This window comes from Ambystoma mexicanum, chromosome 4q (genome assembly GCF_040938575.1).
Source record: "Ambystoma mexicanum isolate Mex_15411 chromosome 4q, UKY_AmexF1_1, whole genome shotgun sequence".
Classification (NCBI taxonomy): domain Eukaryota; kingdom Metazoa; phylum Chordata; class Amphibia; order Caudata; family Ambystomatidae; genus Ambystoma; species Ambystoma mexicanum.
The window spans coordinates 891,140,833-891,163,239 of NC_090928.1; the positions used below are offsets into that span (position 1 = coordinate 891,140,833).

At 48.3% G+C, this 22,407-nt stretch overlaps 1 protein-coding gene across 1 annotated transcript in view; it reads left to right on the top strand.

The window, feature by feature from the left end:
- The window catches only part of LRPPRC (leucine rich pentatricopeptide repeat containing), a 1,926,342-nt gene that overhangs the window by 494,737 nt on the left and 1,409,198 nt on the right, over positions 1–22,407 (top strand). Inside the window, exon 12 of the mRNA XM_069608459.1 lies at positions 21,913–22,031. Within this exon, the coding sequence (XP_069464560.1) occupies positions 21,913–22,031 (119 nt within the window). The remainder of the gene's footprint in view (positions 1–21,912; positions 22,032–22,407) is intronic.

The following is a 22,407-nucleotide window of genomic DNA, read 5'->3' on the forward strand; positions in this document are numbered from 1 at the left end:
CGGTAGCAGCGACGAAGAATAAAAGGTGTGCTCCTTAAAAACAGAAGCGGCTCTTCAGATGGCTATCCGGACCACTACAGCAGCGTGCAGCGATTTCAACCAAGGAAGAGGTTCCTCTCGCTGTAGAAGATGAGCTGGTTGTCCCCACCAAGCTCAAGGGAAGAAGACTCCGGACTGGATCTTCTCTAAGTTGTTGAAGGGAAGATAGCTCAGGACTGCAGCAGGGCTTCACCGGGACAGGGTAGTTGCAGCAGCCATCGTTCTCTCCGCTTCTCTTCGGTTCCTTGTAGTTCCAGTGGCGACTCTGACTTCTAGCCCAAGTGACCTGCCTTTTATGCGAAAACCCCCCATTCACACAGCCTGGCTGTCGATCACCCAGCAGGGGGGTTGTCCAGCCCGGACAACTACCATGGCCAATCATGACAAAGTGCGACTTGGGTTTCCTAGGATACCATGTTCAGGGGGTGACTACACACCTCCCTCACATTCAGCCCACCTAGACACCCAGGCGCCTTGAGGAGAGCTTCCGAGCAGAAGCCCGCCAAAAGACAGTGAACAAAGAAGGCGAACCTAGTTTGCCACGCAAAGTAAAACACAAGAAGGACTTTAACAAAAAGAAATGGCGAATAAACCCAACCGGAGCCAAAAGAAAGACGATTTGGTCAAGCAGGTTTATGTTCAAGGCTAATATAATGGCCAAGAACCGGACCACATTTATCTAATATAATCGCTGTAGAAAAGTTAGGGTAGGTACCACTGCCACCAGCGAAGTCTAAATGTTACGAGTGAAACAATGCTCTAGAAGGTACAGATACAAAAGGATATGAATTAACCCTTTCCAGTACTCCATGGAAGATGGGGTGTACTGGATCTGTGGTAGATTGACTATGTAAAGTTAATGGTAACTTTACCCCTTTTCTGGGGGACGGTAGTCACCTCAGAAATGCAGTCGAGGGAAGTCTCAAAGACAACCCTGTACCACGGCACTGAAGGTGCTGTGTGACGCACAAAATAAAGGGGGCTACTGAAGTGGTGTACTTCAAAGTCCACAATCACAAAAACAGGTAGAAACACATGGCAAAACACAGGAAAGAGTGGGGGAAAAGCTCTCTTACCAAGTGGAAAAAAATAAACTCTAGAAGTCAGGCAAAGCTGCTGGGGGACTCACTAGGTGAGGGAAATTAGCCATAAATGAGAATTCTCCCTAACAATGACACATCCCTTCGGGTCCACGTGCCTCAAGTGGGGGGCAGGCTTGCTCTCCATGCCCATTTCTGGCGCCAGAATTTCGGGGACCCCTGCAATACTCTCTGTAGGGGTACCGCCCACCTATCCCAGCCTCTCCACCCTCCTTCCCTCCACTCCCTCAGGTTGGGACAGCAACTTTTCTGGCGGAGATCCGGTCGCCTGTAGAAAGCCAGGCAGTGGAGGAAGTCCCTGCCTCCCAGCAAGGATTGGGCTTTTATTCCAGTATTTTCGCCATTCAGAAGAGGAACCTGGCGGTCCTGAGATTTGTGCTGGACCTTTCCACCCTCAACCTTTCCTTACCCCTTCAGAAATTCAAGATGGTTATGCCATCTTTTTTAGCAGAGACATTGTGCAAGGGAGACTGGATGTGCTCCCTGGAACTGAAGGACACGTACCTACATGTCCTGATTTGGCAGGCCCATCATTTTTTCCTACGGTTCATTATCATGGGCTACCATTTTCAATACAAGGTCCTGTCATGATGCCTACTCCCGGGAAGCCAGTTCATGCCCAGCGTCCCCGAAAGCAGACATCATGTCCCCAGGGAGGGACCCAGCAACCCCTTATAGAGGCTCTTTAGACATTGTCCTGGCTCCTTTGGCGCCAGGCTCATAGAAGGCATCAGTCCTGGCACTATAGGCGCCAGGCTCATTATGGGAGTGCTTGGATGGACTTACCTGATGCAGACCATGCTGCCGGATCTAGACCTCCTTGAGGTCTGAAAGGGACTATTTTACCTATGGGACTATTTTACCACTCGGGCGTGGCTGAGGAAGAATACTTACCTGGAACTACTTTGTGGGCTATTTAAACCACGCCCAGACAGCAGCTCACGCTTCGCGTTGTTCTGCATCTAGCAGCTGGACGCTCACTGTGTCTGCTCCTGCATCCTGGCTCCAGCCACCCCGCCTGCAACCTGGAACACCTGAAAAGGAAGGAAATGAGAGAAAGGTGAATAATTGAACTTTACCTACCTCCATCCGGAGTCCGGAACCATCACTCCGACGATCCTGAGAAAAGATATTATTTTTAGAAGCGCATCGCATCGCTCGCTGCAGCGCCGCGTTCCACTCACCTTCACGAGACGCCCTCGGGCTCTTCAGCAGCCATTGGCACCATCCGTCGCCTTTCAGCGCCTAAGGAAAAAAAGAGACAAAACAAAGGTGAGCGAAGGAACAGATTGAGGAAGGCCTGATTCTTCCACCTTAAGACTTACCTGTTGGGACAATCTTTCCTCACCTCGGGTCGGTGCTGCTTCTTTGGCACTTCCGTACCCCGGCCCCTAAGGGGAAAAAGACACACGCATTAGTGGGTGAAAGCAAGATCACTAAGGGAACCATCCATCAAAAAGACTCACCAGAGTTTACCTTCGGCGAATCCATTCCTCTACGCGGATTCTTCATCCTGCATCTGAAATAGAGAAAAGGACAACAGACAATTAAGGCTTGAACTTTTGCAACTGAATACTTGCGGCCTCATATCGGAAAAGTCAAGCGGAGTTGAATACTCACCAAACCCGAGATCCAGTGAAGTAACTGGAAATCAACGCGCCCCTGCATCGGAAGCAGGATGGAGAGCTTGTCCTTTCAGACTCTAAGGTGAGACTCTACGGGGAATCGCGGAGGGGGTTCGAGGAGTCTGAGAGGGAGAAGGGGGGGAATCCGACACATTATCCAGCAGACAGTTAATCCCCTTTTCCATCTACAGAAGGATTCTTCTACGGGCCAGACAGGCGAGGTTTGGGGGTCCGGTCCAGTCCGTCTTCCGAGTCCTGCGCATCACCTTAGAAGAGGTCATAGCAGTCCAGAACAGGTCGGCGCCTCCGTGGGAATCAGGTGAGCGTTACAGGTCCTTCCTTTTGGTCTCAATTACCGGTGGCTGCCCTCCTCAGAGCGTAGGGCCTCCACATCTACCCATACCTCGACTACTAGCTCGTGAAGGCTACATCTCCGGAAGCGCTTGACCACTCTTCCCATGCCCTTATGAACACACTGCACAATCTGGGATTCTCGCTCAGTGTCAAGAAGTCGTAGCTGCAGCCCAAGCAGACTGACATTCTTGGGCCTCATCTGGGACACGTGCTCTGAGAAGGTATTCCCATCGGAGGACAAGATCTCCGCCATCAAGAGGACCTCCACCCACTTCCTCAGCAGAGGGGTGACCTCGGCATGGTGGTACCAGCATTTCCTGGGTCTCTTGGCGGAGGTCCTATTAGCCGTTCCACACATGAGATTGAGGATGAGGAGGATTCAGCTGCACTCCGGGAGCGGAGGTCCCAATCCGAGAGGATCAACGTTTCTCCAACTCTCCACCTGGACCTAACATGGTGGTCCAGAAACTGTAACCTACGGACGGGTAAGTCCTTTCGGCCGTCCACCCCGCAGGCCACCATCACCACAGACTCCTCGCTCGAGGGCTGGGGAGCCAATCTGGGCGATCTCTCGGTCCACGGCACCTAGACCCGACAGAAGAAGGAATACCACATCAATTAGTTAGAGCTGAACTCATCTGGCTAGCGCTTAGAGCTTTCTTACCACTTCTCAAAGGCAAGTTTGTCCTCATTCAGATAGACAACTCGACCAGCATGTACTACGTCAACAAGCAGGGAGGCACCAGATCCCCTCCTCTGTGCAGACTGGCAATCGGCATGTGGGAGTGAGCCCTGGAAAACATCTACCTCACGGCAGTCCACCGCCCGGGGGAATCCAACCTGGAAGCGGACAGGCTCAGCAGGTTTGGGGCAGATAATTACGAGTTGCAGCTAAACAACCTCTTTATTCAGGAGATCTTCAACAGGCGGGTGCATCCTCAGGAGGATCTCTTTGCCACCTGTCACGACAAGAAGAGCCCTCAGTTCGCCTCCTGGCAGGGACAGGGTCCCGGCTCCATGAATGACGTATTTTGGCTTCAGTGGGACGGAATGATGGCTTACACCTTCCCACCCACTCGGCTGATTCACAGAGTAATTTGGAAGATCAAGGAGTCTTGCCAACTCAACATCATTCTAATAGCTCCATGGTGGGTGCCGGCCAGGCCATTGTTTTTGGAGCTGCTCAGCCTCTCGGAGGTGCCTCTGATTCTCCTCCCGACGGGCCCAGCGCATCTTCTGGTGCAGCAGGGGGACAGGGTCATCCACCCAGCGTCTCAGAAACTAGCCCTCACGGTGTGGTGCCTGAGCAGGTAACGCTGCGGCATCTCAGCCTCTCCCAAGCTAATGTGGAAATCCTACAATCTGCAAGGAGCAAGGCTACCAGGGCCCAATATAAAAGCAAATGGTCCAGGTTCTGCCACTGGGCAGACTCCAAGGAAATCGACCCCCTGGCATGTACGTTGGACGACGTGCTCTCCTTATCGGCCCATCTCGCCCACTCGGGGGTCCAGGTGGACACTTGTTGTACATACCTCGCAGCTATCGGGTCTTACAGGAACCCCGAGGAGGGGAATCTTCTCTTCCTCCAATCCTATCGTCAGGAAATATTTGACGGGGCTCGCAAGGCTCTACACGCCCATCAAGAGGCCACACCCCGTGTGGGACCTTTAACATGGTTGGGCGCCCTGGCGCACAAACCGTTTGAACCAATGGCGTCCGCGGACATCAGGCTGGTCACCATCAAGACGGCCTTACTGGTCGGCATCCCCTCTGCTCGTAGAGTCAGCGAAATCCAGGCACTGGTCACCTCGGAACCATATACTACCTTTCACAGGGACAAAGTAGTCCTATGGTCACGCCCAGCATTTCGGCCAAGGTGCCGTCTGCTTTCCACTTGAATGAGGAAATAGTCCTTCCTATGTTTTTTTCCGATCCTTAAGACGAAGCACAGAGTGCTGCACTGCCTGGATGTCAGTCGTGCCCTGAAGTTCTACTTGGACAGGACCAAGGGCTTCTGCAAATCGGATGCCCCGTTTGTCACCTTTGGAGGCTCAAGACCACGCTATCAGGCCTCCAAGACCTCCATATCCCGCTGGATGGTCTTGGCCATCAAAGAAGCGTACGAGGTCCACCACAAGCCGCTTCCGGCCAACATGCATGCACAACCTAGATCCCAACTCACTAGTTCATGAATATAATAAAATTATGTTAACTACCATGGATAAAATTGCCCCACTTAAACTTCGCACCAGCAAACCTAAAACTCATTTAAATAAATGGTACACACCTGAACTCAAAGCCCTTCGCCTAAAAAAGCGAAAATGTGAATCTGCTTGGAAACTATGCCCCTCTAGTGAAAAGAAAGCCATTCTCGATACGATTTCTCGTCAATACAAAGCTGAAATCTGCCTAGCTAAACGGAACTCTTATAACATTCGCATTGCCAATTCCAACTCCAGTATGAAGGAACTCTTCTCCATACTGAAGGAACTTGAATCACCCATTACCACACCCGACACCTGCACTAAGGACCAGACTTGGTGCACAGACATCCAACAGGCACTAGCAAATAAAATAAATACCCTACAAAACAAAATTCAACTAAAAAAGACTCCTTAAACCTCACTAACTCTCCTACACCTCTGCCTAACGCTTCACCAAGCACACACACTAACTCATTCTCCTTTTCTAAAACTACCACCTTGGAGGTCGTGAAAATCATACTTTCTCTCAAACCCTCAAATTGCAAAGGCGACATCTGCCCTGCACACATAATCAAGGATGCAGCCAGAGACCTGTCGCCATTCATCTCCAAACTCATAAACGCCTCCTTTTCTTCAGGCAGCATCCCCTCCAACCTAAAACAATCCTGGGTGCTCCCCCTTCTCAAAAAGCCAACACTTGATCCTCTCATCCCCACCAATTACCGCCCTATCACCACGGTACCCTTTCTACTGAAAATCCTGGACAAAGTGGCCTACGTCCAAATCCAAAAATACTTAGAACTACACAAACTACTAGGCTCCAGACAATCAGGTTTCCGCCCTTTACACGGTACGGAAGCTGCCCTCATTGACTTGAAGACCCAAATCGATGATCTGAGGGACAAGGGTAAGACAGCACTCCTCCTCCTACTTGACCTCTCAGCGGCATTCGATCTTGTCGACCACAAGGTCCTCTGCAGACACCTGGATTCAGCTGCTCATTTCTCCCCAGAAGCCATCAGATGGATTGAATCCTTTCTGAGTGAGAGAACAATGAGTCTTCTCCCCATCAGCAGCAGCAGACCCCTCTCCTATTACGTGCGGAGTCCCACAGGGCTCATGCGTCTCCCCCACATTATACAACATCTTCACCAAACCTCTGTTCGACGATTTGGATCTTCTGGGTGTCACCTACCCTAACTATGCAGATGACACTCAGATTCTCCTCCCACTTTCAGGGGATCACAGTAAGGACAGAGTTGGTGAATAGGGTGTATCATCATTCAGGCATGGATGGCATCTCATGGCCTATGCCTGAATGATGACAAGACAGAGCTCATTATCCTGGGTACCCCCGCCAACATCAACAAACTAGGCCTTGAATATGCCGAATTCAACATAGAAGGCAATATCATCAAAGTATCCAGGGATGTAAAAACCCTCGGCTTTTACCTGGATGCCACTGTCATTCACTAAACAGGTCAACTCTCTAGCATCTAGCTCTGCGTATACCTGCAAATTAATAAGAGCAGGCAGACCTTTCCTATCCAATGATAGCTGTATGATCTTGGCAAGAGCACCCCTACTCTCCAGGCTCGATTATTGTAATGCCCTATACAGTGGTGCTAACAAAGCTATAACCCATAGGCTACAAATCCTACAAAATAACGCCTTGAGAGCTGCCCTCGGCATCAATAAAAGAGAACACATCTCCAGTACCAGACGCCAACACAAATGGCTCTCCACTGACAGTAAAATCAAACTAAAGGTGGCCTCCCTAACCCATAAAGCCCTCAACAATGCTGCCCGAGCTATCTGATGGATAAAGTAAAAAGAAGGTCATCCATCAGAGAAACAAGAACCATCAATTCCAACTGTCTGATAATTCCCAGATTCAAACTCTCCACCATCGGAGGTAACAGCTTCCCTGTGAAAGCTGCTACATTTTGCAATTCTTTGCCACACAACTTGAGAGCCGATCAACCTTACTTGCTTTTTAGAAAGAATCTCATCAGTCACTTGAACTCCAACAATTCTTGTATTTAACTGTACATCTTAAACCTCTGTATAGATACTGATACTCTCTGCTTGCTTTCTTACTTCTCTGCAAACAGCATGTACATACATGTATATTTCACTCCTTTGTATAGATATTGATATTTATTATGTGTGTAGATTTTGCATATTTCTTATTCCTGTAATCCTTAATTTCATATATCTACAACTTTTACCTCAACTGTATATTTCTGTAACATTGTAAGCTTTGAATATTCTTCTGGCTGCGCCCTGCTGCCCCTGGGTATGGTGCGCCATATAAATAAACAATCAAACACGCAGTCAGGCCCAAGGCAACGGCCATCGCATTCCAGCGCCATGTCCCTTGGCAAGTCATAAGCAGGGCGGCGACTTGGGACGCTCCCTCGGCTTTCTGCAAGCATTACTGTTTGGATGCCGGCTCTAGATCTCACGCGGCTTTCGGACAGGCAGTTCTCAGGGACCTATTTGCTTAAGGAGGGTCTCCTCTGCACCATGGGCCTACATTCAGTTATTATCGCCCATGCAGTATGGAGGAAAGGGGACGGGATGTAAGAGTAATTAGAAGTTACTCACCGTAGTGACTAACATACTCTTAGTCCATTGCCCCATTTCCTCCATACGTCCCACTAACCTCCCCCTAATACTGGCGTCATTTGGCAATGTTAAATCTATTGTCGACGCGTCAATGGGGACTGAGGTGTGGCGCCGGAGGGCGGAGTCAGGGCAGCGCATGCTGCCTGGCCCGCACCCTTGCACGCCTCTAAATTGAAAGGGGAAGGTGGTTTCTTCTGGTAAAAAGGTCGTCTGTTTTTTTTTTTTTTTTTCCCCTCCCACCGCGAGATGTCACCCGGGATTTGGGTTTCAATCCGTGTTTTCACTGCCACTCCAAAATGTTAGTTACCCACTGCATAAGATATGCCTCTGATGCCTCAGCATGGGTCATGACACTGAGGTGTGTGCGTTGTGCACTGAAAAGCACCCCAGAAATCAGTGCGAAAACGGACAGCTAAAATTGCTTTATTCCGACCGCCTTCAAAATCTGCAATGCAGTCGGCCGTCCGGTCCTCGGAGGCATAGACGCACACACCCCTGAAAAATATGAGGAGAAACATTGGTGGAAGAAGCAGTCCCATTCTAGGAGCCACTCTTCCTTGTAGTCATCCCAAATGAAGAGGCGCCACCGCCTAGACTCTGATTAGTCGATGGAAATTGGTAAGCCTTTGGCTGTGCCGACCACTCGTCAAGAGTGGGAAGATTTCAAGGTCTGCATGCTTGAAATGTTGAAGAAACATACCGCTGCAGGCGCGGGTGCCCCACCCCCAAAGCAGCAGGCCTCAGAGGTGACCGCGGCGCTCAGTAATGATATGATGGCGCATTTATAACGCGCCTATACACAAGTGTTTCATACCAACTCCTTACAAGCCTATTAGGGAGATGCATCATTGTACTTGATCTTCTCTCAAACTGAGACCCTGAGCACTTTTTGCTGGACTTCTGGACCTTTTTCATTTAATCCTAAATAGGTGGAGCCTTTTTCCACTCGTTCATTCTTGTGGGCTCTGTTGGAACTCTATTCTTTGTACTCTACCTGTACTATGGTGTCTGTCTGCTCCATAGCTCTAAAAGGCTTCTATGCTTTTACAACTGCAGCACACAGCTCATTATGGGCAGTGTTGCTGGAAATCCTTAGGGTCCTCCTTTAAGATAATGTGTCTATATCCTCAAGTAACTAAAGTTCTTAATGGTAAACTTAGTATTGCTCCCAAAACTCTATAGTCGGACAGGTTCGCACACCACCTTCAGTGGGGTGCCAAAGGGATACTTAGTATTCCCCTTCTCTCTGTTCTTAGTTGCATAGACAATCACCTAGTTATGGCTGGTGGCAGTGGACGTGTTCTACCAACTATTGTGTATTTTTTATACTGCAGTGTATGTCCATAGCCTGGGTAGTGCACAATAGGGGCACCCAAGTACCAACGTGGGTCCTCCCTTCTTTTTTCACCATTACTAGCGTGGTTGTTCTTGGTTAGCCCTTCTACCATTCTGGGAGGGGGAGGACTTTGTGTGTTTTGCCTTTGTCAGCAACGCTTGGGTATTCACCCCCTAGGCTCCAGAGTGTCTGGCAGACAAAGGACAGGGGGGTGGAAGACATCCTGCCTGACCAGAGTGCCTGAATAGGACCAGCTACCACAGGGGGTCAGGCTGTCCCGATTACCCTTTTCTGTAAAATTCTGGGGAGATTGCAGAGGAGTGTGTGCTGGAACAGTATAAAAGGTGAGGCTGCTGAAGTGAAAAGCAAGTCGACCACTGGAAGCTGAAGAAACCAAAGACGACACGCCTGCAGACCCTTAGCAACACCGTGAAGCGACCATTGCTGTCCTGACCCCATTTTCTGTGCGACAGAGGAGCTTTGACGCGGACAACTCCTTCCCTTTGGCTGGTCGGAACAATCAGTCCCAAGACTTGAAATGGGCCAGCTCCCGAGGCCCTAGGAGTTTCCAGAACTGCGGAACCCCAATTCCAGGAGACCTGTTGCTCATTTCAAGTGCATCATCGTGGAAAGGCCTAATCCATGAACCTGTAAGGACACTCCAGAGATCCCATCCAACTCGCCCAGACCCCCTCAGCAGAGCGTGGGACTGCAGGAAGCAAAGAAGATTGAAAGGGCGGTTTGTTCCTTCATTGGTGCTGCAGAAAAGGCGCCAAAACCGCAGAGTGACCCCAGGAGCTGCTGAAAGTCGTGCTACAGGTCTTCCCTCGAGACTGCTGCAAAGAGATCCCGTCCATTGTCCTGCCTTCAGTCATCAGACCAAGAAATCCGGAGTTCGGATCCAGAGCTAAAACATCTCGGAGCATCCAGCACAAACATGTTCTTATAACCTAAGGTACTGTGGGGAAAAAAGTATTGCTTACCCGATTCCAAGAAATTGGCTCCAGAGAGTTAACTGCACAAGCAGTTAACTGGAATATATATGCATATGGACAAAAAGCAGCATTACATTGCTTAAATGGACAGACCTAATCTCGAGCACACAACCCATTATGATTTACATGAATCTATTCAACCCTGTGTTAATGCAGCACAATACTGGAACTCCCTTCCCCCCTGCCCTAAGGGAAGATCTCCCCTACCGCCAATTTAGATCCAATCTGATTCAATGGCTTAAAGACCATGATGCCTAACCCCTTCTGACTTCTAGGTTCTCATGTATATTCTGTATATTTGTTCTGCATTATTTAGGCCATACCTGATCTCCTGTAAACTTACTGTATATATCTGTTACTCTTTTGACAATACAGATCTACAGCATTGTAACCGTAGCTGTACCCCTATGTTTAATCTGTAACCTGCAACAGTTGAACAACCTGCTTTATACCCTCGCGCCTGAATACCCCCGGGTCTGGTGCGCAATATAAATAATAAACTGTGAACAACATTGTACGTATTGGCACATGCGGTGGGAGTGTCCCTTGGGGAGAACTTAATGGAAGGATGCGTTGGGGTGGGTCAGTGACATTGATGGAGTTGTATTTTTAACACGTAATCCCTTTGAGGTTGATTGATAAAGGAAAGTGTCATTGTCCACCTGCAGTCCCACCTGCAGTCGGGTTGAATCGATTCATGTAAATCGACAATGGGTTGTGTGCTCGAGATTTGTTCTGTCCATTCAAGCAATGTAATGCTGCTTTTTTTCCATATGGGTATGTTTTCTAGTTAACTGTTTGCGTGTGTGGCAAATTGTGATGTTGCTCCCCTTGGATCCCTGCCTCTTGCTGCTGTGATCTGGAATTGTTTTACTATTTTACTATTTGTGACATAGGCCACTGATCTGGTTGGAATCAAGTTTTGATTTTGAACCAGTGATCTTGGCATTGTTTTGTTGAATACCAAGAGAACATTGCAGGGATTGCTATTCTAGATGTTTCCAATTTTACTTAGGCGGTTAGTCGCATTACTTAACCGTCTGCCTCGAAGTTACCCGAGGCAAATTTCCTCTCAGGAGATGTTGCCTGTCATGTTTGAATGCTTAATTTCCTGCCATGTGAGCATAACGTGCATAGTACGTAAAGTTTCTGACATTCTGTCGGTACCGTCATTATGTTGCATTTGTGGATTTTACTGCATTGCACCATCCAACAATGGGTTTACCAGAACAGAAAAGATGAATAATATTGATGTCCATGCCTGACTGATCATACTCCATTGCGCAGCAAAAATGATAGTTTGTACGTGCCCACTGTATGTGCACAGAAGAATGTTCTGTTAGCTTACCATTTTATCGGTGCTGGCAAATATGAAACTGGGGGCTCCCCCATTATTTTTCTTCCCTGGAAGGCACGTTGAACTTCTGGCTCGCCATGGTTTTCGGTAACACTATTTTTAGTCTTGGCTTTTTTTTGTACAGTGTTTTGCGTTTTCGCATGTTAATACATATATATGTCATGGGGAGAGCGGGAGTTGCATAGTGCGGGTGCGTTGGAGGGGCTTCAAGATGGAATAAAAGAGCGTGCGCTTAGAGAGAGCACTGAACGGGTTTTGTTAACGGATTTGCAGAACACATTTCGCATAAACGTCTTCCTGCTTGAAAGCCGATCTCGCTGCTCTGCTTGATGTTCTAAACTATATTTCACTCCTGAAAGGCTTCAGTTAGATTTTTGACTGGGCTTTCTAAAGTCTTTTCGAGAAATGATCTTGCCAAAATAGCTCAAACTAGCTGTCAAAGTATGAGCGGGAAAATCCAGTCAGATTTACTGTAATTAATTCTGTTTATAATTTTTACAGATTCTAGGCCAAAAATCGGACAGTTTTTTGTTCAAGGCAAAACTGAGCAGATCATGCGACTTTAATTTAGTGTGACTTGCCTGCGTGTATTCTTAAGTGCTTAGAGGGAATTCACATTTGATTATGTGCACCATTGTGCACTGAATAAAATATTCATGGAAGTGTCACTTTTTCATAGGTAGCACTCGGGGGCAACAAGCGGGACGTTGGACATCTACAATTTAAAAGTAATGCATTGGAATGGCAAGTTGGAAAATAAACATGCTGCTCGGGACTAATGTCCTGCAGTGTGAGACAAATCTTTTACAAGACAGAAAACAACCTCATGCTAGTAGTATTGGTTATCAGCAACGCTAGTGGCAATGGCGGGAAACCTTGCTGTTAACGTTAATTGCGTGTAAATCGCTCCAATTTGTTTGATATTTTCTGTATTAGGTGAAATATAGGTCATATTGTTCCTTAGTGAATGTCGGAGTATGAATTTTATGTTTTTTGGCCAGTAATGGACTGAATGTACATGTTATATTACTTAACATGGTCCTCAGTTTTCTGTGCATCGCACTGATACTGGTTTGTAGTTGTAGTACTAGCCACTGTATGCGTGTAGGTGCGGGACAATGAAGATTTTAATCAGCATTACGGCCTGAACTCTTCTGTTGGGATGTTTGTTAGGTAAGAATTGATGTACTAACGCTATGTGAGACTACACAACACTTATCTGCTTGGTATTAGGTAACCCACCTTTTGGTATAGGCCTGTACTACACAAGTTGGTAGTGTGACTGAGCAGCCAGGCTTATTTCAAGAGGGGTAAATTTGAGCTGTAGCAATGAAATTCACAAATACAAGTAGCCAAGTAAAACTTACTCAATGTTTCAGTTATATTTATTTAACATCAATTTTTAATAAGCATTCTTTTAAAAGGGCAAGATATGTAACAATCAAATATACTTAAAAATACTTGTTCAGAATCAGCACAAGTTTTGTATATACTCTCTTTAGAGGTGCTTTTTACACACTTCCTACACCTGGAAGTGACTTCATGCACAAGGACAGTAATGGCATTTATATATACGTTACAGTTTCTGAGGTTGCACAAAGATTAAAGGAAGGAACCAGGTTAAACAGGTTCTTAGGGCATATGAGTATACTTAAATCTTCCAATGAAGTCTAGACAAGCCTTTCCCAGCAATAACAGTCTAAAAACAAGTTACCACCTATGAGGGACAGAGACATCAAAGTCAATGGACTAGAAGAGTCTGCAGGGAGCCAGGAAAGCCAAAGTCAATTGGAGCATTGTCTATGGAGTAGAATCACTTCTTAGACAATGTCTTGGACAAAGTTGGAGAGTTTTGTAGAAATCACTTGTAGGGTCACAAGAAAGCAGAGTTGGAATGAACTCCAACAAAGGTAGCCAATGCAAGTCTCAACTGAGAAGAAGAGCACAGCTAAAGAAACTGAAGTAAGTACTCCAAATCTAAACAGTTTGAAGAAGAGTGGTCCAGTTGGATTCTGTCTTATTGCAGCGATGCAGATCCTGGGTTCCTGAGCCTCCGTCGTGGGGACAAGAGGGAGGATGTCTGGAGGACTCTTGCGGCAGGTCATCGGTAGCTACGGGCTCTTTTCGGATCTGCAACACTGCGATTTCAGCGTGCGGTAAACAGCACCACCGTGGATCCCGGATACTGGTTGGGCTTCCTTCACTCCTTGAGTCGTGCATTCTTGTGAGGGGACTAGAGCTCTTATCCTGCTTCTGAAGGGTCCTTCGGAGACGCCTGGAGCTTCTGGCTGGATTGCAGACGTTGCACTCGACTAAGGATTTCTCGACCCCTGGCACTCGGTTCTTGCTGCAGCAAAGTACAGCCTATCCGGAAAGATGGTCCAGTGGCGTTCGTCTCGGGGTTAGTTGGTCTCCCTAACCCAAGGGAAGAAGTCATCCCTTCCGGAGCTTCTCTTGTTGATCAGAAAAAGGAGTTTCAGCACAGCAGCAGGGCTTCACCGGGCAATTCAAAGGTCCAGGAGGATGCAGCAAGCTTTGTTCACAGTTTCTTCATTGGGTGTTTCTCCCAGTGGTGAACTCTGCCTCTGGCCCCAAAACCCTAGGCTTTTAAGCAGGTTTCTCCCATTCATGCACAGCCAAGGCTGTTGCTCAAACAGCAGGGGGTGGGAGGCTGTCCTGAAAAGACAGCCAGCCAGCTTATCGGGACTGGTTGCATTCATGCACTCCTAGAGAAAAAAGGGGAGTTTAGGGAACCTCCCTCACATCTTGCCTTTCCAGACACACTGGACCCAGATGCGGGTTTCAGGACTAAAGCCCGCCAAAGACAAAACTAACACGGGGCTAAAACCTGGCTTGGCCCGCAGGGTAAAACCCAAGAAAGACCTCACAAACAGAAAATAGCGAAAAAAAGACAGACCATTTTGACAAAATGGTCACCCATGGTTGCTATACTGCAGCAGAGGATTCAGCCTGCGGTAGAAAAGCACAATGGTAGGAACATTAAACCACTTCCACCAGCCATTTAAAGTAGTGAGGGTAACATTTTTTTTTAGATGAGAATGTAGCATAAGGGGCTACTAGGTAACCTCCCCGCACTCCACATAAGATGGTGTGTGTAGGCCTTATAAAGAGAAAAGGTAAGCAAAGTCAGTTTCAAAGGCATTGTGTCTTCCGATGTATTCCAATTCTGACAATTGTGTCCCACAGCTGTGCACTTGGGAAACTTTTCAGCAGAGGGCATCTTGCGTCGATCCCATGTCCCTGGAGGTCCTCCGTTGAGGGTCGATGTCACTACATGTTATATATAGGACGCACGGTGCCCGTTGCCTCAGTTCAGTTTTTTCCGACAGCGAACGTGTTAGCTTTGTGAAACTCGGCTTGTCTCTTAGATTCTTCGAATCTCTTATGTTTCTTACTTCGACCCCTCCAACTCCAAGGTCCGGGTTCAAGACTTGCCGGGACTGCAAGTACAAGATGTCGGTGACAGACCCGCACCGTATTTGCTTATGGTGCCTGGGTGAGTCGCACGACACAGACGACTGCTCCAAATTCCATTCTCTTACAGCCAAGGCCTTGCGTGAAAGGAAGGGGAAGCTCCGTGCAGGTAAGTCATCGAAAACGTCCCGTAAAACCGGATTGAAGTCTAGGGTTTCCACCAACGACTCGAGGGGTGACTGTCCGCATTGGGAGGAAGCTTGAGGTGCTCAGTCCCGGAGTGGTTCCCGCCATTCCACGTCTTCACGGCACTCTGGGAAGCGCCACCACCAGTCGCCTTCCCCGTCCTCTTCGGAGTCGCCTGTCCCACAAAGTCCTCGACACTGGAGGAGTGGGTGGCGTTTAAAGAGCAGATGATGGTGATTATCCAGTCGCAAGGCACGGTTCCTGTCGCGCCTTCTCCCGAAGCTGGCAGAGAAAGCTCTCGATCCGCGGCTCACATGCCTTCGGGCTCGGGCCACGACTCGCACCAGGAGCCCTTGAGGTCCTGTGTGGATAAGGAGCAGTCGCAAGAGACGTGCGTCTTTGTCCTTGTCCCCAGTGAGTCCGGTGCAGCCTGTGGAGGTATCGACGCCGGTCCAGTTGGACTCGGAGGATGCTGTTCCTTCCTATCAGCCCACGCCTGTAATGGCGTCGACGCTGAAGGTCTTGCGTTGATTCCCTCGGGGCGGATGCCGGCGTCGAAGGCTTAGACGGTCGCAACGTCGATGTTCTCGATGCCCTCGGCATCAAGGCTTTCGGCGCCTTTGACGATTTTTGCTCATACTGTGTCTGAGGAGTTTCCTGGAGCTTTCACTACGTCTGGAAGGCTGTTGTTGGGCTCCAGGCCCTCTTCTGTCGCTTTGGCTGGGTTTTCCGAGACTTTGCCTGACATTTTTGAAGAGGAGGAAAGATCAGACAATGGAGATCCTGGTTCTCAGGATGAGGCTCCGCGATAGTTGGGTGACAGTCTCTACATATGACGCCCGTGGCCTGGATACTTCTCCGGCGGTTGAGTTTTGTAGGCCTGAGCCGGGGGCTCATGCAGACTCTCCCTACAGGCAGTTCATGACTAGGGTTTGCGTATACCTGGTGTGGTCAAGTCCTCCTGAGCATTTTAGTCAGGATGACCTTACTGACAACTTGGACCAAGGTCCCCCCTCTGACCCGCTATTGCCCTTCCATCTTACGTTGCAAAAAAGTATGTCATCGGCTTGGCAGACCCCGGAATCACTTCCGGAGGTCAATAAGAATTTTGCAAAAATGTACTGCCCATCTGTTAGCGACCCCAGCTATTTGTCTACTCGCCCCACTCCTGCGAGTTTGCTGGTTCAGGCAGCTACGGCCACCTCGAGGCAGCAGGCGTACCCTACCATCCCTCCAGACAGGGACGACAAGCGCTTCGACGGATGGGCTGTTAAGCAGAAACATGTGCAGGTCCCTTAGGGACCACTGCAAAAAGTTTAAGACCACAGATGTTAGCAGTAAACCCAATTGGTAGCAGTCCGCACCACCCAGATTTACCTGGTGGCTGTGACTGAGCAGTCAGACTTCTCTCAAGAAGAGTTGGGGAGTATATAAAGTATACACAATAGGGCTAAAAATACAGTAGCACAAGCAAACACTGACCACAGCTTTGGTATAAAAGTATATAATTATTTATTTAAAAACACTTGTAAAAATACACTGGCCCTAATATGTCAAGCAAGTTCAAACAGTCACTGGAAATATATACACCTCCCTAATTAATTATTTGACAAGTCTAGGTTAAGACACCACTTATTTAGCAAAACAGAGGTGAGCGCGTAACCATAGATGGCACTCCAATAATATGTTAAAAAAGGGAGAGAAGGCAGAATAGGAAAATCACACAGTACCAACACTTTTAAGAAACCACAGCAAGTCAAGAAAGGCAGGGTCTACTGGCTAGCAAAAAGTTCATAGGCCAGGCCCACTCTTGGAGAGAGCAAGGCGGAATGTGCCCAAGATCACACAGTGGAAATGCACTCAGTCTTTGCAGGAAAGTCAAAAAGGGGTTGGATCAAGTTAGAAAGGTAATGTTAACGGGTCCGAGGTCACCCCAGGATAGCGAGTCAAGGATTTACGGGACACCTTGGACAGTTTGTTCCAAGGGAGACCAGGCGGGACACAATACCTGAAATGGTGAGGAAGCTCCAGCGGGGGCAGTTGTTCCTGGCAGCGGGTGCAAGTCGGGGCTTCGACCAGGGGAAGAGAAGATCTCGACGTGGAGGAAAGCCGGAGGTCGTTGCACTGCCAGGGAAGAAACCAGCCACGGAGTTTCCCGGTTAAAAGATACTACCCTTTTATTCGCGGTAGTGGTGAAGCGTGGCTATCCGGGCGCCAGGGTGCTTGGCACGGGCGAATCGACCACGAGACGATCCAGGAGGTGAAAAAAGGCGAACTGGTTGGTCCCACCAGCTCAAAGGGAAGAAGACTCTCCTGGAAGAAGATCTTCTCTGTCGTCGGGAAAGTGGCGAGTTTCGTACAGCAGGGCTCCACCGGTGCTGTGGTTGTAGATGGCTCAGCTTCTCCCCTCTTTGGATTCTTTAGGTCCTGTGGCGACTTCTGAAGTTAGTCCCCAAAGCCCTGCTTTTATTCAGAAAAACCCCCATTCATCAGCCTAGCTGTCAATCAAACATGCTAAGTGTTGAGCCGGGCGGCTCACCACTGGGCCAATCACACAAGAGTGCGACTTGAGTTGCCAAGGCAACTCAGTCCAGGGTGCCTATTCCCCCCTCCCACACATCCTGTGGACCCAGACAGAATGGCACCACTTTTGGAGGCTTCTGTGCAGAAGCCCGCCAAAAGTGGAACAAAGGGCTCGACTTGTGTTGGAGTTTCAGATTCGAACACAAACGCCATTTTAAAACCGAGTCCTGGCAAAAAGAGGAGCTGCCAGTCAAAGGGGCCACCGTAAGAGTACCCGTGGTGGAAAACAAGGTATTCGGGGTGCCAAAGCCACTCGCGCAGTTGCTTCTTTGCCCTCAGGCACTGCCACAGCCGTGCCAGCTCAGTCATGAGGTCATGTCCCATGGTGCGCCGGTTGAGGCCCTTCAACTTCAGGATAGGTTGGTGTCTCTGGACCTCAAGGATGCTTATTTTCATGTGCCGATTCATCCCAAGCACCGGAAGCACCGGAAGTACCGGAGGTTCGCGGCTGGCGACTCGCACTCAGTTTCGGGTCCTGTCGTTCGGATTGACCTCCGCCCCGAGGGTCTTCACCAAGCTGATGGTGGTGGCAGCGTACCTCAGGAGAGGGGGATTCACGTCTACCCCTACCTAGACGATTGGTTGATCAGAGCACACTCTCCAGAGCATGCCCTGGATCAGCTCTGTAAGCTGCCATTCCCTTCACAAGCTGGGCTTCTCCATCAATTCAAAGAAGTCGCATTTGACCCCTTCCCAGTGGCTCCAATTCATCGGGGCTGTGCTAGACACGTCCCTGGGGCAGTGTTCGCCTCCCAAGTTGATGGCTCATCACATGCTGTAAATGGTGGACAAGTTTCAACCTGCCCAGAGTCTCCCGGCTTCCAAATTCTTAAGGCTGCTCAGCCTCATGGCATCCTGCATTTTTCTGGTGTCCGAGGCCAGACTGCGGATGAGATCTCTGCAGTGGGCTCTCAAGATGCAGTGGTCGCAGTTCTCCGGCAAGATGTCGGATCCTGTTCAGATTCTGACCTCGGTCGCCCAGGATCTTGTATGGGGGGCCGACGAAGGCAATCTGATGAAGGGGGCTCCGTTTTGGCAGCCATGGCCAGCGGCAACAATCATGACTGATGCATCCCTCACAGGATGGGGTGCTCATGCTAACGAGTTGACAGCCAGCGGCCGTTGGTCTCCGTCGGAGTCCAGACTCCACATCAATCTGTTAGAGACGAGGGCCATCAGACTAGCCCTGAAGGCTTTTCTGCCGTCTGTGCGGGGGAAGACTGTCCTGATTATGATGGATAACACAGTGGCCATGCATTAACTCAACAGAAAAGGGGGAGGCAGGGTCATTCCATTGTGCAGGGAGGCAATCAGCTCTGGTTCTGGGCCATCCAAAAGGAAATCTCGATCTCGGCAGTTCATCTGGCTGGACATGAAAATACGGCGGCGGACACTCTGAGCAGGCAGAGCACTGTCTCTCACGAGTGGGAGTTGGCTCGGGAAGTCCTTTTGGAGATCTTCGTCCTTTGGGGAACCCTACAAGTGGATCTCTTCGCCACCAGTGTCAACCGGAAGTGCGAGAGATTTTGCTTGCAGGAATTTCCCCCCAAGAGGAGCTTTAGGGGACGCGTTCGTAGTTGAGTCGTCCTTCCCACTGCTGTACGCGTTTCCTCCAGTCCCCGTCATTCCTCAAGTGTTGGAGAGGTTGCAGAGGTTTCTTTCCCGAATGATCCTCATTGCTCCGGATTGGGCTAGGAGAGCGTGGTAACCGGACCTTCTCGACATGTCCATCTGCCCTCCACGCAGTCTTCCCGCCCGGGTCAAGTTCTCCATCCAGGGGTCAGGTCTCTCAACCTTCATGCTTGGTATCTGAAAGGTTGAGATACAAGGATTGGGACCTCCCCTAGGCCGTGATGGAGGTGTTGCTTTCGGCCAGGCATCCCACAACTAAATCCCGTAGCTGGAAGTTCTGCGACTGGTGCAGGGAACAGAATGTGAATCCTTTTCAATGTTCCATTCCTCTGGTGTTGTCTTTTTTGCTTTCTTTAGACCACAAGGGCCTTCAAGTGGGTACCATTATGGTTACCTGGCAGCGCTGTCCATATTTAAGCGCTCATCTGAGGAGTGTTCTTACTTTAAGATTCCTTTTGATTTCTCAGTTTCTAAAAGAACTAATGTGTTGCCACCGTCACCTTTCCAGGTGCCGGGTTGGGATTTGAATTTGGTGTTAAAGTTTCTAATGGGAGCTCTGTTTGAGCCCTTACATTGTCCATTGCGACTGTTGTCCTTTAAAACTGTATTTTTAGTTGCGGTTACATCCGCATGCAGAGTGAGTGAATTGCAGGCACTTTCTGCCAAGCCACCCTTTACTGTTTTCCATAAGGACAGGGTTGTCCTGCGGGTGTGACCTTCTTTTCTTCCGAAGGTTGTATCTGAATTTCATTTGTGTCAGGTGATTCTTCCGGCATTTTATCCTCCTCCGCATCCTGATAAGGAAGAAGAGAGGCTCCATAGGTTGGATCCTAGGAAGGCTTTAAGCTTCTATCTTTCGCGGATGTCCTGGATCAGAGTGGACGATCAGCTTTTTGTCGGTTATGCTGGACACCGGTTGGGTCAGGCTGTTTCCAAACAGATCTTGTCCAGATGGGTTATCTTGACTATCACCGAGTGCTACCGTTTGACGGGGAAAGACCCTCCGGTAGGCTTACAGGCTCACTCCACTAGGGGTGTGGCTGCCTCCACTGCTCTACAAAGGGGTGTTCCTATTCGCAATATTTGTGAAGCAGCCACATGGGCTTCTGTCCATACTTTTGTTAAACACTATTCCCTGGACTCCATCCATGGGCAGGATTTGGCCTTTGGTAAGGCAGTCCTCTATTCAGCCATTTGATTGGGCACTCTCAATTTCACATTCCAAATTCTTTCTCTCCTCCATAGTGTGGTACTGCTTTGGGAGTCTGTCATAGATGTGGAATACGTCGGAGGACACAATCCCTTCGAGGAACAAGTTACTTACCAAACTGGTAACGTTCTTTCGATGGGATGTTCCTCCGACGTATTCCACATCGCCCTCCCAGCCTGCCCCTCTGGAGAATTTGCTCTGTGATTGCATCTTCCATTCCGCAAGGCTGTAGGCTGTTATACTGGCAGGAGACGGATGTCACACGTTCTGAGGAAAAAAACCAAACTGAGGCAGCGTGCGTCCTATATATAACATCCAGTGACGTCGACCCTCGATGGAGGCCCTCGAGGGACATGGGATCGACGCAAGACGCCCTCTGCTGAAAGGTTTCCGAAGTGCACAGCTCTGGGACACAACTGTCATCGATGTGGAATACGTCGGAGGAACATACCATCGAAAGAAAGTTACCAGTTTGGTAAATAGCTTGTTATTCACTTTACTATACTTGGAAACAGTAGTTCTCACAAGAAAAGGTATATAAACCTTATGAGAAATCCAAAGGATTACTTTGTGACCGTGCACTGAAGGTGCTGTGTCATCATACAAAAAGTAGATGCCTATGGAGTTTGTCAGACTCCAAAAACAAAGGAAACCTATAATTCAAATCAGGTCAAAACACATGAGAGAGTGAGAAAAAGGTCTCGCTCTCTCCAGGATAAAAATTAAGTCCTTAAGTCCAGCAAACGAGCTGGGGGTCTCTAAGGTTGAAAGGAATTAGCACAGAAATGAGAATTCTCTGCAATTCTCTGCAACAATGTTAATCTTCATTTGTTAATATGTCGAAGCTGAAAGTATGCACAGGGCTTCTGAAAATGTCAAGCATGCTGTTGAAATCAAATGATTATTCCAAAGGCCCCGCCGGTCTTTCCACAACCAGTGTGCAGTTAGCCTTGGAACATAGTGAAGTACAGCCTTTGTACATGTTAAAGTACAGGACTGTAAATGTGTGGCTTGTGAGAAATTAAGCGTGTACAAACTTTTCAATTTAAAATAATGAATATGTAGTTCTGGTTTGAAGATTAGCCACTTTTTTGTGTGCTTTTTTTTAATGTGTTTCACTCCCTTGTTTCCTCCCTTTGCACTGTGGGCGCTTTGAAACCGTATTTAATTGCTGTATTACAGTGCCTAACAAGTGAGTAATAAATGCTGTTATTTGTTTTTAAAGGTACTATTGAAGTCATGAAAACACTACAGGAGCTAGGAGTAGAACCAGATGTAGAAACTTACACGGACTACGTGGTGAACGTTTTTGATGATGTGCATTCGGCTCGTACCATGCTGCAGGTAGGAAAACTTTTTCTTTTTTTAAAAGAAAACTTGCAACCTCAATAAATCAGTTTATGTAGACAACTATTTGTTAAATAATTTGCTTTTATATCTTTGTTATTGCATATTTAGCACTTTAGTAGCGTTTTTTAAATGATTTGTTACCGTTTCTCAGTCTAAGGGAAACATAATTTAGCACTTTAGAACAATGAAAAGGCTGTCATCCCTGCTGATCCAAGACAATACCCGGTGATTAGAGTGCAGAATACTCACTACACACGATTTTCAGGGCAGAAAAATTATTGCAAATGCATTCTATTCTAATATGTATTTGTGGAAAAGGTGCAAATTGCATGTTTGGAAACGGGTATATTTTATTTGGAGTGTGATTGGC